The sequence below is a fragment of the Pangasianodon hypophthalmus genome, chromosome 25 (genome assembly GCF_027358585.1).
Source record: "Pangasianodon hypophthalmus isolate fPanHyp1 chromosome 25, fPanHyp1.pri, whole genome shotgun sequence".
In the NCBI taxonomy this organism is placed as follows: domain Eukaryota; kingdom Metazoa; phylum Chordata; class Actinopteri; order Siluriformes; family Pangasiidae; genus Pangasianodon; species Pangasianodon hypophthalmus.
Genome location: NC_069734.1, coordinates 1,468,141 through 1,484,172, shown reverse-complemented (window position 1 = coordinate 1,484,172; position 16,032 = coordinate 1,468,141). Strand labels below are relative to the sequence as shown.

Below are 16,032 nucleotides of genomic sequence, written 5' to 3'. Positions count from 1 at the left end.
TTACAGATAGTGTGCCATGTGCCATGTGTACTGTGTTGTGTATACAGTACATATAAAGTTTACACACACCTGTTAAAATTGTAGATTTCTGTGATGTAAAACAAGAAATCAAGATAATTCATGTGAAATCTTTGTCCACCTTTAATGTGATTGAGCAACCAATAATTCCTGTTCAAAAGCAATTATCATACACTTGTCATCAATTCTGCCATCAATGAAGTGATTCTGATTATCTCCAAATAAAGATCAGCTGTTTCTGTAGGATCTTCTTAACTTCTTCTCGATTTCATCCGACTGCTGAAGCCATGGTCCTCAAAGAGCTCATAAAGCATGCAGAGGATCTCACTGTGGAAAGGTTTAGATCAGGAGATGGGTACAGACAAATTTCCAAAACATTAGATGCACCATGGAACACCGTGAAGGCCTTCAATCATCTTTAATTGGAGAAAATGGAGCACCACAGAGACATTGCCAAGAACAGAACGTCCCTCCAAAACTGATGAAAGGACAAGAAGAAAACTTATCAGGAGCCTTGCCAAGAGACCTACAGCAACATTAAGGAATATCTAGCAAGTACTGGTCACTCCCTGCATGTGACAACAATCTCTCGTATTCTTCACATGTCTGGGCTATGGGGTAGGGTGACTAGAAAAAAACAACAACCAAATTACCCCAAAGCATGTGGCAAAATGTGTTATGTTCTGATGAGAACAAGGTAGAACATTTTGGGCATAATTCTAAAAGAAATGTTTGGTGCAATAACAAAACAACATATTACCCAAAGAACATCTTATCCACGGTGAAGCATGGTGGTGGCAGCATCACGCTATGGCACTGCTTCTCCTCAGCTGGGACTGGGGCTTTAGGATAGAGGGAATCATAGATAGCTCCAAATACTAAACTATTTTTTGCACAAAATCTTCAGGCCTTCAGCTGAAGAGGAGGAAAAAATCCTTCTAGCACAATAACGACCCAAAGCACAAATCCAAGTCAACAAAGGAACGGCTTCAGAAGGAGAAAATCAACATTTTGGAATGGTCCAGTGAGATCCCAGATCTAAATCCTATCAAAGATCTGTGGAATGACTTGAAGAGGGCTGAGTGCAGGAGATCTCCTCGCAATTTTCTTTGATCTGGAGAATTTTTGCAAGGAATAAAATGACCAAATCAGGATGTCCTAATTTAGTTGACTCTGGAACAATGAGTGCTGTATTACAAGCAAAAGGTGCTTTAATAAAGGATTAGTTAAGGGGTGTGCATACTTATGCAACTAGGTTATTATAAGTTTTTTTCTTTTTTTGTCCATAAAAATTTCTTTTTTTTTTTGAATTGTACTGGTCGCTATAAAACAATGAAGGTGGGAAAAGATCTGACACGATTTAACCTGGTTTCTGTTTTACAAAATCCCAAAAACCTGCAATTTTAACAGGTGTGTGTAAACTTTTTATATCCACTGTGGTTTTATGTATAGATAGCATGTGCTGTGCATGTTTTCTGATATTTATTCACACTCTTCTTGAAATTTTGGTTATGAGTTAAAAGCTTCACTCACCGACGGGGGACATTTCGGGCACCGAGCCCTGGTACGGCCCCTCGATGAACTGCGGCGGATTGTCGTTGATGTCCTGCACTTTGATGATGAACTCTGACGGAGGCTCCAGGGGCTCGTTGGTGTCTCGGTTGATGACCTGCGCCGTGAGCGTGTACTCCGCCTTCTCCTCGCGGTCCAGCCTCTTCATGGCGTGGATGTCGCCTGTCAGCTCATTGATGGCGAAGATGGTTCCTGCTCCTTCTCCGGCCAGAACGTACCTGATGTTCTTATTCCCCACGTCTAGATCCGTGTGGAGCTGCAAATACAAGAAATCATACATTCAGGTTTAACTATTCAGTAGAATGTTTCATAAAATCATACAGTGCTGGGGAAGACGGTTTACACTCGGAAAATCCTGAACCATAAAATAAACAAGTTTCTAAAAAAAAAAAAGAGGCCTGAACCTGGTGCAACCCAAATCCCACCTAGAATATAAATGATGTAGAAAAATGCAATGAAAAATGGAATGAACTCATTGTAAATTCAGGTTCATTAAATTACAAAATCATTGCAAACCAAAGATTTTACCTTTTAAAGGATAAGTAGCAGTAAGTAGTCTGTACTATTAGCATCTGATAATATTATATAATAATTATTATTTTTAATAAAAATGTCTTTACATTAGTCGAGCACTATGTTTTCTGGCTTTTATGCAAAACTTTTACATGGGTCATTATCAGGTCTGGGATTTGAACTCACAACCTGGTGTCAGATAAATAATGATACATGACAGCGAGCTTTACTTCTACAGAACCCACAGAACCCAGTGTTCCCAATCAACTCTCAAGCAGCTTTCTGATAATCAAACCTGTGCCATCCTAAAAGCATAGAATGAGCATGAGACAGAGAGAGTGAGACAGAGAGACAGACAGGGTGAAAGAGAAAGACAGTCAGAGACACAGTGATAGTGTGAGACAGAGAGACAGACAGAGAGTGAGAGAGAAAGACAGACAGAGAGGCAGCGATAGTGTGAGACAGAGAGACAGAGTGAGACAGAGAGACAGACAGAGTGAAAGAGAGAGACAGTCAGAGAGACAGTGATAGTGTGAGACAGAGAGCCAATCAGAGAGAGTGAGACAGAGAGTGAGACAGAGAGCCAATCAGAGAGAGTGAGACAGAGAGTGAGAGAGACAGAGAGTGAGACAGAGAGACAGACAGAGAGAGTGAGATAGACAGAGAGAGAGACAGAGAGTGAGACAGAGAGCCAGTCAGAGAGACAGATAGAGAGAGAGACAGAGAGTGAGACAGAGAGACAGACGGAGAGAGAGACAGAGAGTGAGACAGAGAGACAGACAGAGAGTGAGATGGAGAGAGAGACAGAGAGTGAGACAGAGAGACAGACAGAGAGTGAGACGGAGAGTGAGACGGAGAGAGAGACAGAGAGTGAGACAGAGAGACAGACAGAGAGTGAGACGGAGAGAGAGACAGAGTGTGAGACAGAGTGTGAGACAGAGAGAGAGAGACAGAGTGTGAGACAGAGAGACAGACAGAGAGTGAGACAGAGAGTGAGACAGAGAGTGAGGGAGGTCTTATCTAATCACACCTCCTGCTGCTTGGACGATGCAGACTCCACACTGTCCACTCGGGGCTAAACCCCTCGTCCATCAAGTGAAGGCATTAGTGCTGGGATTGGAGTGGACTACGGTGGAGCGTTTCCAACACGCCGGTGTTTTATCATGACAGCTGAATTGCTCGATCGGCCCAACGAAAGTACTAAAGGCCAAACAAGGTCCTGAGCTTCCAGGCAATGTTTAGTCTCTCTATCCTAACCGTCCATCATTCACTCTTTTATCTGTCCGTCTCTGTATCTCGCTCTCTCTCTCGCTCTCTCTCCGTTCTGTGCTGTTGTGGTCAGAATGCCCAGACTCAGATTTTGACCTAAAATGAAATGATAATTAAATTATTTTCTCATCCTGGAGTTTTATGAGCTCGGCTCCGCTTCTCTAACAAACATACACAGTTATGTTATTTATTTTATTTTAATATGATACAGAGGAAACGAGCCATATGGCTTCACGTTACAGATTCTTCCACACAATATATATCATGATGTTTAGCTTTGCTAACAAAGGAAGAGTAAAACAGCAGTGCTACATTAAAAACAAGATACAAAAGCCTACGCTAGTTTTATTGAATGGCTTTATTTTTATTTATTTATTTTTTTGATGTACTGATAAAACAATCAAGAAAAAAAATTATACAGTATATCAAAAATATTTAACATCCAATCCTATTTTCTGTTGGTGATTAAAAAAATATAAATCATAGTACCTATACTTTTTTGTTTTCAAGTTATTTAATTTCCAGGAGGAGGCCTATAAAATAAATGTGAAAGTTTTTTTAAAGTTTTCCCAGAAATTCTGTTGAAAAATTGCACCAACGACAGCTTGATGATTTACAGATAATCAATAAAATAAAATAAAATAAATGAATTAAATCAAAGGCTACTGAGATGTCAAACACATATAATGTGTGTATGACCATCAGTCTTGAAATGTAGCCATATAACTAGGCTAACGATAGCTAACCGGCTTAGCTAGTCAGCTAGATAATTCCTCGTCATGGTAATTAACAAATGATAACCAAGTGTGAACTAAATGAATGGATTCGAGTTGATTAGTTCTCCTGATTCACTGTGGCTCACTGAAATAATTTTAATAAAAATATCGACAGTATCCTCTACGTAGAGCTTTAAAATCTGAAGAGACGGAGGATAAATGCAGCGTTTGTGAGCAGTGAACGCTACACGAGCAGCGAGGCTGGAAAGTTTCTTCAGGTTTTATGTAAATGGCTCATGAAGGTTATTTCTGAAGCATTTTCTCCTACAGTCAGCATTAGAGATTGGTGTTTGACTGAAGTGTGTGTGTGTGTGTGTGTGTGTGTGTGTGTGAAATAATTATCCTTATAAACCTGCAGTATGGCATCACATGCATTTTAATTTTAATCAGAGACCTTAAACAGGAGGTGGTTTGTGGAAAAAAGCGAGGCGCTCATAAGGAGACGAAAATAAAGTCATTAGAGGAAAAAATAAAGTTGTTATATAAAGACAGCGGAGTTTTGTAAAGCTAATCAGCAATCAGTCATCATGGCATTTAATTTCCTTCTTTATTTGAAAAATTTCAGTACCGTCATTAATATTTTCAGCGTGTAACATGTAGATGCTGGTCAGTGTGTTCACGGCCGGGACTTACCGACTTTCTAATAATTGAGGTCAAAGGTCAGAAACAGCAAAATCCAGAAACATGAACTAGAAAAAAAACACTAATCAAAGAAGAAGCGTTAAGATGTAACTGTAGACGTAAGCACTATTCAGAAGTTGTGTGTGAGTTACACACAAGGAGGCGGAGCTTGTCTTAAACAGGGGCGTGTCTCAGTTACGCTCGATTCTGATCTTGAGCTTAAGCGCATGTTTCTTGCGTGATTTCGGCTCGAGTGAGGAGCAGCGTTAAGTCCAGCGCCACCGTCTGACTGTTTAATATAACTACAATATGTCACTCTGAAATTTATCTTTTGTCTGTAAACACACTCACACACACTGCGGAACGTCATTCAAGGACAATATTAAACACATTAATACAACACAGTAAATAAATTAATTAATATTCTCCTTTTAAAGTGCATGAAAAGACACAGTATCTTAATCAGAGACATTGATTATCTTGAGGAGTTCATTATTTATGGATAAAGTGGTGAATGAAGTTAAAGTTTCTCTGTAAGCGTAGCAGATGAGCGCTAGGTCAGATTATCCTTCACACCGTGAGCATGTTTTCTTTACAGCATCGAATTAACACCAACACTGACTTTATTTTATTAATTCTACAAATCAAAACAGTGAATTAAAAGTGTGATAAAATCTCCTACATCTCACACACACATTACAATTTCATCACCTCCATTTAGAGTCTTGTTTAATGTAATAGTAATAAAATAAAAAGTAAAAGAACAGGATGTGCTGGATCAAGTGCTATTCTATGTGCTGCTGAATAATGAGTGTGGAAGCCATTGTGTTAAATTAAACCAGTGATTAATGTGAGAATTAAAACTAGCACTGTTCATGCAGTGATATATTAGGAATATCCTAAACTCCTATTAGATTTATTTCTTTTTATTCGATTTATTTTTTGGGAGATTGTTTTCAATTTATTTAATGCTCAGCATCTTCTCATTCATCATATTAGTCTTTTTATTTTTCATTCTTGCTATTATGTTACATCATTTTACATTTGACAGCAAAAAATCTCCATTTCCTTCTTCAGTCTATTATTTTCTATCCCTGATTTTTTTTTCTTTTTCAGCTGCAAAGGTGGTGATTTATATGCTGTTGAAAAACTCTGTCTCAGACTCTTCTACTCAAGAAAAATCTGGAAACCTCTGAGGTGTGAACTACACGCAGGTGATTTTAATAATCTGAATGTGGAGCTCAGAAAATCCACTTAAGTACGCGCGTAACCCGACTCTGAATACCAGGAACTTTCCCTGTACAAATATTGATGTATCTTTATATTGATATATTATATATCTATATATTATTATATATTAAATATTGATGTCTGAATACTGCCCTAAACGTGAAGCGTGACACACCAGTGACATGAAGAGAACGGGGACTAGAACTGAGACAGGAAGTGAAACGATGGAACACATGAACTCGTATCAATTAATAGCAATGTTACCATTTTAGCAGTTTTTTTTTTTTTAGCAGAAATTGAACACATAAACAGAATAACAAGGCGTCTTCAGGGACTTTACACCAAACTAGTAAAGGAAGCTGTATCTTTTTCATATCCTTCCTAAATTAGATGTGAGGTCCCAGAAAAAGCAGGGGGTTGGGGGGTGGGACTTTTGCTAATTTGACGAGGCTCAGCACTTGTTTGAAACGCGACCCAAGACAACAGCCATTAAGATATTAATGAAGGTGTTTTTGTGTGTAATTTTATTTTTTAAGGACATCCTGTTCAGCAAACTTCCATTCCATTTCCTGGCCTAGAAACTCAGCGTCCTGGTGGGATTTCGGGCACTGGGGAACACGGTAACAAGGCAAATGTGTGCGAGCGCCGAAATCCAGACATCAAGAACCCGGCGCGGTCGTTTCATAAGCGCATTTTCATGCATATGTTGTCTCGGAGGTGCTGTTCTCAGACACTGACAAAGCACATTCACTTAAATTGTCACACCTTGCACTTTTGTTCTCCTAATTGTGCCATCATTCCACATGAAAGATCTATCTCATTAACACGGCAACTTCACAACAATCTCAGCGCTATGAAAACCCTTTAAATGAGCCCAAATTAATGATGCACGTTCTCCTCGCTGTGCATTTTTTCCTTCTTCTCACACAGACATATTCTTCTTCCTTATATATAGCTTTTCTTTAAAAAAAAAAAAAAAGACTTTCATTTGCAAGATAAGCATGCTCGGGCACTGATTATTAATCAGAGAGGAAATAATAAAGCATCAATAGGTGATATCTCACAGGTCCTTTTTCACCACCTTATTAACGCCGGCCTTCGGGCCTGCACTCACACCAGACACTCTGATCTTTTAATCTCAGTGTACAAACATTCAGGTTAAATCACCGCTCTCGAGGGGAAGAGCTTCTCCGCTGTGTCATTATCCAGGTTGCCTAGGCAATGTCGCACGCTAAAGCTTGCATTTCCAAATGATTCAATCGAACATGAGAAGAAGAGAAAGAACACAGGCTTCTCTTCTTAACCTTGATCACAAGGTTACTAAAACTTTACTTTTGTCACCACAAGGAATTAAGAACGCTGAAAGTGAAGAATGAGAACAGTTCCACATAAATCAAGCCGGGACTGAAAATGCTTTATTTGCCACCGGGGAGCGTGTCTCTCCGTAAGAAGCAGCATTTAAGCAGCTCACGTCTGTTCATTAGCGCCGGTGCGAAGCCGAGAAGACCTAAATCTGCCTACGCGCCGGTGCAAAGCAGTTTAGCGAGTGTGTCATTGTGTTGGTTGTGTGAGAACGGTGCTGGGTTTTTATCGTCCTTCCCGCTGCAGAGCTCTCCAGGAGATTTTACTGTCAGCTCAGGAGGAAATATGACAACGAACGCCATCGGAACGGCTTTACGATGGCACGAGAAGCAATCAGCCGGCCCTTAACGAGCGACTCTCCAGCCTAACGCGTCGTGTTAAGCCCTGCATGCTGAATTAACAACTTCACATCTTGTCACGGGCAGAACGAGTGTTCAGGGTTCCTGACTGGTTGTGGGGGTGAGGGTGGTGGGGAGAGAAGGTCCTCATCAACCACGATGTAAAATCGTCACACTCACCACTCCGCCTCATACGGGACACTGACGCTCCACCTGAGGCTCGATTAGGCTCGGATTAAAGCTCACCGCCTACTAAGTACCATATGATCCGTGTTTGTGTGTGTGTGTGTGTGTGTGTGTGTTTGGCCTTTCTGTTACTGCACTCACTCACATTCTCACTAATGCAGGAGGAAATCTGACGAGCTCCAAGACCAGCTGGATGAAAGATGAAAATATTTCATGCAGAGACAGTAAATTTTTATGAAAGCGAAGCGTGCTAGCGTCACCTGGGCCGTGTGGCGTATAACCATTTACACCACAGCACTTTCGAATATTTGAATCGGATGATGGTTCCTTGTAGAACACTGGTTGCATGAATACGGTTATAAGCGAAATGCTTTCTAACAGGAATGGAATGACTGGAACCTTTTCTGAAACAATTCTTCTGAGACACAGTTGTTGTAAGGTTCTAGGAAGCCTAGAATCCATAACTCTCCAAAGAACCTTTAAGGAACTAAGAATATAACCAGTGACCAGCATTTAGGCCTCTATCATTCATGGTAAGGTTCTTTGTAGAATCTTGTTTGGATTTGTAAGGTTCTAAGTAGATTGTTTTGTAAAAGGGTTCTTTCTGGAGCTTTTTGTTGTGGTGGTCTATTTAAATCGTGAGGTTTCTGCAGAGGAACACACTGAAGAACCGGTCAGGTCTAATCATGAGAACATGCCGTCTAAACGTCACACTGGGAAAGAACAAGCGTTCATCTGCACTAGAGTTTCCATTTCCTGTCCAGCTAGGAGAACCGCAGGGTTCGACAGAGTCGTCGTGCCATTTCATATCTTTAGACCTAATATCCAGTCTGAGAGAAGCTACGCTAGCATCCTGCTCCACCTGTACGAGTGCAGAGAGAGTGAGTGATGCTCGGGTTCCAGATATCTCCAAAATACTGTGAATAATAGGAAGGGATGAGTCATCGTCCTTACATGAGATGCTCAGCTATTCCTGGAATCAATCTCCTCTTCGAGTTTGTCCAGTGGGAAAACGATTAAATCCCCCGAGACGTTTTCTTTATTCCTGAGAAAATCCTCATAGAATAATGTGCTGTGACGTGTTGCGATGGCTTTATGACATCGGCCTTTAAATATAATCAGAGTTCTGCAGCTTTACTGTCACATCTATCTATCTATCTATCTATCTATCTATCTATCTATCTATCCATTATTTGTTTATTTACGTTTTGAGGGGTATTTCAGGTCAGTTGCAGGGTGGATTAAATAGACTTTATTAAAAACAAACAAAACACAACAAACACGAAACACAAATAAAGAAATAAATAAATATTTTGCCCAACATTATTATTATTATTATTATTATTATTATTTCACTATTTAGTTAGTTAGTTAGTTAGTTAAGATAGTCTTTTAATATTTTTGCCCACCTTTTAATTTATGCTTGTGTTTCATTGTATTACTATGCATTCACAATGTTTATTTATATATTTATTTATTTATTTATTTATTTAAGTCTGAAATATTTAAACAGATATTGAAATTGATAATGAGTAGTTTAATGCATTGACAAGCTGCCTTTAAGAATTATATTTTATATAGAATTTTGTAGAGAACTGTAAATAATGATATGATGTTGGTAATTTTACTGGTTTTAAACGTGAGAACTTTAGAAGTTCAACTTCTCTGAAGGCACTTTTATGAAAAGAAAAGTTCCTTACTCTCTCTCTCTCTCTCTCTCTCTCTCTCTCTCTCTCTGTCTGTGAGATCTGGTGTGTGAATCTTCCATCATGAGATCTCAGCCAGAAATCAACACGATATAAAAACACACACCCATCAAACGTAGCGTCTCGTCTCAGTGCTTAGCGTCCTGATTAGCCTACCTGTGTGTGTTGGATTGACTTTCATCAGGTCCAGATGGAAGCAGTAGCACGTCTAATTTGATACAGGACTTGGTTATGATGTAGCGTTAGCTTAGCGCAGATGGCACAGCTTGGCCTCCTGATTCATGTTTCATCGCCCCCCCGAGCTGAATACTGAATACTGAAGAAGTGAATGAAGTGTGTCATGCTGGAGGATCCGAGCCGCTTCCTCCGTTATAACACACTGTGCTTTCACACACACGAGTGACAGCAGCGTGAGCAACACATCACCGGCTGTGACGATCGGCGTCTGGGGCGATAGCGCTTAAACCACGGTCCACGATTTGGCCTGTCTCGCTCAGAATCTATCGGGCGCAAGCCTGTGGCTTTAATTACATCTTCGTTTATTTATTTGTTTGTTTATATTTACATGAAACCTTCAGTGAAACCTGAGGCGTGTTCACGAGGGAAGTTACACACTCTAACCACGCCTCTAACCTGAAGCCTTGTTACAAATTTCCAAATTGCATTCACTCGCTAAAGCGACGTCAGGTTTCTGCCATATAGAGGTCGTTATTCATCACAGCACTGCTGAATTCTCCATTCTGATTGGTCAGAAGGTGTAGATGGATTTTCTATAACAGCAGCTCATTCTAATACATTATCGTTTCCATAGTAACAGCTCGTTCACAGGGAAGTGTACTGCGTACTGGATTCAAAACATGAGTAATTTTTGATAGATTGATGACAAATAAGGAATAAAACACTTTGGGGGCGTGATGTTATAGGAAAATAATCAATCACAGGGTGGTGTGATGAAGCGGCGCTCCTGTTACCACCCAAGAGTTGTTTATTTTCCTATAACAGCATGCCCTCGAGTGTTTTATTCCTCTTATACAACAGCAAATTGCCAACAGTTACAATTTTTACTTACTGAAAAATGGCGTCATAGTTTTTATCAAGTTATAGTTATATTTAATGCTTCATGAAACAAGTTCCTGTTCTCGCTTATGCTATAGCAGCTATAAACACTCGTTCCCTCACCAGCCTCTCTTTATTCTCTCTCTTGAAGTTAATAAGACAAAAAAATTAATGCAGCTTTCTTTTTTTTTGTTACTAAGAATCTTCAAAGCGTAAACTCCTCGGTCCTGAAGATGCGAAAAACTTAAAGTTACAGCTTCACCGCTGACTGTTACAAAGCGCTGACACTGGAGACTCCTTCCATAAATATTGCATAAAGTCCTTGTGAAACAGCTGGTACTATAGAAACGTCTTAGATACATATAATAATACAATACGTATTAGAACAATAATGTGTTATAGAAACTGCATCTCCACCTTCTGACCAATCAGAATCCAGAATTTAGCAGCGCTGTGGTGTAATCCGTGCTTTCGTGATTGAAAGGTTAGTTTTGAGACGCAGTGTGGACCGTACTGTTTCAGGTTCTTTTTAATAGTTAATGCTAATACTTTCATAAAGAGGTTCTAATGTAGGGTTCTCTGTAGAACTTTCCTCCAGAAGGACAAACAGAGACAACCTTAAAGAACTTTGTTTTTCCTTTTTCTTTGTAGACTTTTACAAATCAGCTTCAACTTTTGTACCTCAAGCGACAATAACAGATTTGAGATGTTTTCTCATGTCGGTTCCTTAATCCTCAAACTGAGAACCCTATTTAAAGCAGACGGACGGAACTCTCCGCATGGCTGCCCCCCGGGTTTAAAGATGGCCTGTCGGTGTCCGTGTTTGGTTTTTTTTGTGTATCTCTGCGGTTCGGCTCGGTCATTAGCTATGCAAATAACCTCTCTATCTCTCTTTGGCAGATGCGCCCTGCCTGGTGTTCTGGTGTAGCTGAAATAATTACGCGCTGTTCCCCGACGTGTCACTCGTCCGTCCCTCCTGGAGGTTCTGCGGACAGAGGAAGCGTTTCCGCTGTCTCCTACAATGTGGAATTACCGAGAGCTGTGTTTTAACATGTCACGTTGAGAGCAGACAGATTCTGGCAACGAGAGGATCTTTTGTCTCTGTGAGCTTCTCAAGACTGTGTGTGTGTGTGTGTGTGTGTGTTGTCACTGCGTGTGGGTGTGTGAGTGTGATGTTCTCAGCCTTGTACGTGACATTTTGTAGTAGTAGAAGCTTATTGTACAGCCCATCAAGTATAAAATTATAAAATTAATAAACATTGCAGATCCTTGCGCTAGCCTCAGCTGCTCTGTGCCACTGATAGAGCCTTCATAAAGACTTCATAACACATGCATAAGCACTGACTAGCATACTAGCATTTATACAATAAGACATCATTAATGTATACACTACTGCCTCTGTGATGAAAGGCGTCTATGAGCAGCTGAGAATAACAGGATTTATAAACGAACTAGTAATGTAGAGGAAAATAATCAGGATGAAAAACTGTGACACCTTCAGGAACCCTTCAGGAACCCTTAATGGTTCTGTAGTTGTCTCTCTGAAGGAACCCATAAAAGTTCTTTGAAGAACTATAATAGAGAATTTCTCTTAAAAAAAGGTTCCAGATATAAGCACTTTAGACAACCAGAAACCCAAAGAACGCTTGAGGAACCGTTTGTGGTGTGAATACTCCTAGCAAAAAACTCTTAATTATCCACTAAACCCCTTAAAGAACCAAAGAAGAACCTTTTTTTTCTAAGAATGTACTCATGCATTGCTCCCTAAATGCTATTCAGTGCTTATGCATGTGTTCTGAAGTTATGTAGACATCATGATCATACACAGGGCTCTCAGCTGAAAAAAGGGTTCTACTGGGAACTCTTTCTAATACGAGAACTATGTTGTAGGGATCTGTGTGGAACCTTTAATGGTTAATCGAGAGAGAATTCACTCTTAGAGAAAGAATGCTGATTTCTTCTTCATCCTCTGAATTCCCGTCTTCTGAAGCATACGTTTAAAATGTGAGGAAATGTGAGGAGAGATTAAAAAAGGGGTTACTTCAGGACTTTGAAGATTCAAGGAGAATTAGGAGTTTCTTTTGTAAAAAAAAAAAAAATAAAAAAAAAAATAAATAAAAAACCGAGGGAGGTTGATGAGAACCCATGCAAGGTTAAACCCAACAATGAAGACAAACAAATCAGTCATGATGAGGAGGATACTGAGGGTGATGATGATGATTATGATGACGAGGAGTAGGATGATGTGGATGAGGATGGTGATGATGAGGATGATGAGGAGGAGGAGGATGGTGATGATGAGGATGATGAGGAGGAGGATGGTGATGATGAGGATGAGGATGATGAGGAGGAGGATGATGGTGATTATGGTGATGATGATGAGGGTGATGATGATGAGGAGGAGGATGGTGATGATGAGGATGAGGATGATGAGGAGGAGGATGATGGTGATTATGGTGATGATGACGATGATGAGGGTGATGATGATGAGGAGGAGGATGGTGATGATGATGAGGAGGATGATGGTGATGATGGTGATGATGACGATGATGAGGGTGATGATGATGAGGAGGAGGATGGTGATGATGGTGATGATGACGATGACGAGGATGATGATGATGAGGAGGAGGAGGATGGTGATGATGATGATGATGATAAGGAGGAGGAGGAGGATGATGAGGATGAGGATGATGAGGAGGAGGATGATGGTGATTATGGTGATGATGACAATGATGAGGATGATGATGATGATGATGGAGCCAAATGGAGAGAAAGAAGTGAACACAACTCAAATTCATAAACTCTCTTCACTTCACTGTTCCAGAGAAATAATCAATGACTGGCTAGAGTTCTAGCTGATTTTCAGAGAACCGTTCTCTTCTTGTAGATCCAAGATCCTAAGACAATGTTTTAGGTTGGAGAACAGAAACATCCTTCAAAATCAGGACGTACCGTGAACAACTGCTGGAAGCTTACAGAGGAACGATGTCTAAACCAGGTCTAACCCATACATACAGTTTTTTAAAGAGTGATTAATGAAATGTAGAACTCTTAAGGGTTCTTTAGTTCATACAAGTGGCAGAACCCGTATCTCTACAGCAGAGGCTTTCCATTAAAAAAAAGATTTCAAATAGAACCATTTTAAAAAGCCAGAACCAAAAACCACACAAAAAAGGGGAGTAGGTTAGAAATGTGAAACCCTGAAGAGTTCATTAGTTTATACTGCTGGAAAAATCCTTCTACGCAGAACCCTATGGCAGAGGTGTCCATTAAAAAAAAAAAAAAGTTCCTAACAATAACCCTTTGAAAATCCAGAACCATAAATCATTCAAATAATCCCCAGGGAACTTTTTTTTCTAATAGTGAACAGTTAAGGGTTCACTGGTTGTCTCTTTTGGGGAACCTCCAATAATTATTTGTTGAAATGTACAACAGAGATTTTCTCTTCAAAACGTTCCAAATAGAAAGACTTTAGAAACTTAGAACCATAAACCATCCAAAGAACCAATGAGAAACCATATTTTCTAAAAGTCAATACTCTTGTAAAATTTAGAACCCTTAAGGGTTCTTCTGTGGCCCTCTGGGGGAACTTTTAAAGGCTCAATGTGGAACCCTACAATCAGGGTTTCTATTTCTTAAAAAAGTTCCAAATAGAACAACTTTAGGAAGCTAGAACCATAAAAACCAAACCAGAGAAAATTAGAAAATTTAGATCACTTAAGGTGCTTTTGGTTGGCCATCTGGGGAACTCTTAAAGGTTCTATAAAGAACCTAAAATGAAAGAAACTTTGAGAACCTGTCTTTTTAGCATGAATTCTTAGAATATTTTTCTTTGGTTGGTTCTCTGGCAGAACCTTTATAGGGTGTCCTACAACAAAGGAAACGGAGAACCATAAAACATCAAATAACCCACAAGAAGCTATATTTTCTAATAATGATTTAGAAAATTTAGATCACAGTCTGAGGAACCCTTGAAGCTTGCAGAACCTTAAATGGAGGGTTCCAAAGAGAACCCTTTAGGAATGCCAGAACCATAAACCATCCAAAGAACCCACAGAAAAAAAAGTTTCAAGAATGAATGATTTTTGAAGGTTCAGAACTCTTTCTGAGGGAACTCTTTAAGGTTCTGAAATGAAGGGTTTCTCTTTCAGGATCCAAACAGAACCCATGTAGAAAACCAGAACCATAAATCACCAAGAAGAATCCATGAGAAACTCCAAGCAGGCGCAGGTACTTCACGCTAAGTCTGAACATAAGAGAACTCCTTAAAACGTAAAAACACACCTTTCTGTTTGTTTAGAGTGACAGGAGTGTGTGTGTGTGTGTGCGTGTGTGTGTGTGTGGGTTTGATGGACAGAAGAATGGATGAGAAGTAGATGAGTTGTGAAGGAAAAAACCCACAGCAGTCATCAATCTCAGCGCGACTCGTCGTCCTTCACCACGTCTCGCTGTTTATTTATTCAGCACCTGACGACTTTCTGCTTAATGACTGAGTTAATGATCATTTTCTGGAACGTTCTCACTGACGTTAAAATCTTCTGATTAAAAATAAATAAATAAATCTCAGTAAACAAGACAGCGAGGATCTACGGCTTATCAGAGAAAAAGAGATTTCACCTGACTACTTTCTGTAAAACAAGCAAAAACAAAAACAAAAACAAAATTAAAGGACAATTTTTCTTTTCTCCACCATAAAAGTTCCAAATTGTAAAAAAAAAAAAACCAAACAAAAAAACAAAACAAAAAACAAATACAATTTCTAATAATTTCTAATAAATTCTAAACTGATCATCTGTCAGTCTGAGGTTTAAACTGGAGATACGAGTCATCTGGTTCAGGCAGGGGGCGTGGCCTAAAGTCTGATTCAGTGATTCAGTGATTAAATGATTCATTAAGTGACTCAGTGAATCATTAAGTGATTCTGATGATATTACAGTTTACATTTGATTTGTATTTTTTATTTATTTAAAATCTATTTTATGGCCGAGTTCTTTTACTGGGAGAAACAAAGTCTTTCGCAGTTTCTATAACCAATGGCTATAAACTTCCGTGACATGTTAGCTACATTAGCCTCAAGTAGCTCAAGTGCTAAAGCTACTAAAGATGCTTTAGGAAAAAAGTTCTAGAGAACTTTTAGAAATCCTGGCTAATCGAGTATTTGTGGAAATCGTGGAGATTTAATTTTTAACTAAAGTATTAGAGTAATAAAATACTGACTTGAGAATTTCTGTTTTTTATTTTATTTTATTTTATTTTAATTGTTGAATGCAATGCATTATTAATAGGTAACTTTTTTTGTGGTGGTGGTGTTTTGGGTCTGTGTGTGTGTGTGTGTGTGTGTGTGTGTGTGTGTAAATTTTTACTGAATATTTTTATATTAGATTT

General features: G+C 39.3%; 1 protein-coding gene across 2 annotated transcripts in view; it reads right to left on the bottom strand.

Annotated features, from left to right (window-relative positions):
* cdh8 (cadherin 8) overlaps window positions 1–16,032 on the bottom strand; it is a 125,070-nt gene that overhangs the window by 63,987 nt on the left and 45,051 nt on the right. For both annotated transcript variants that reach the window (XM_026937736.3, XM_026937737.3), the window contains one exon: window positions 1,552–1,846. In XM_026937736.3, the coding sequence (XP_026793537.3) occupies window positions 1,552–1,846 (295 nt within the window). The remainder of the gene's footprint in view (window positions 1–1,551; window positions 1,847–16,032) is intronic.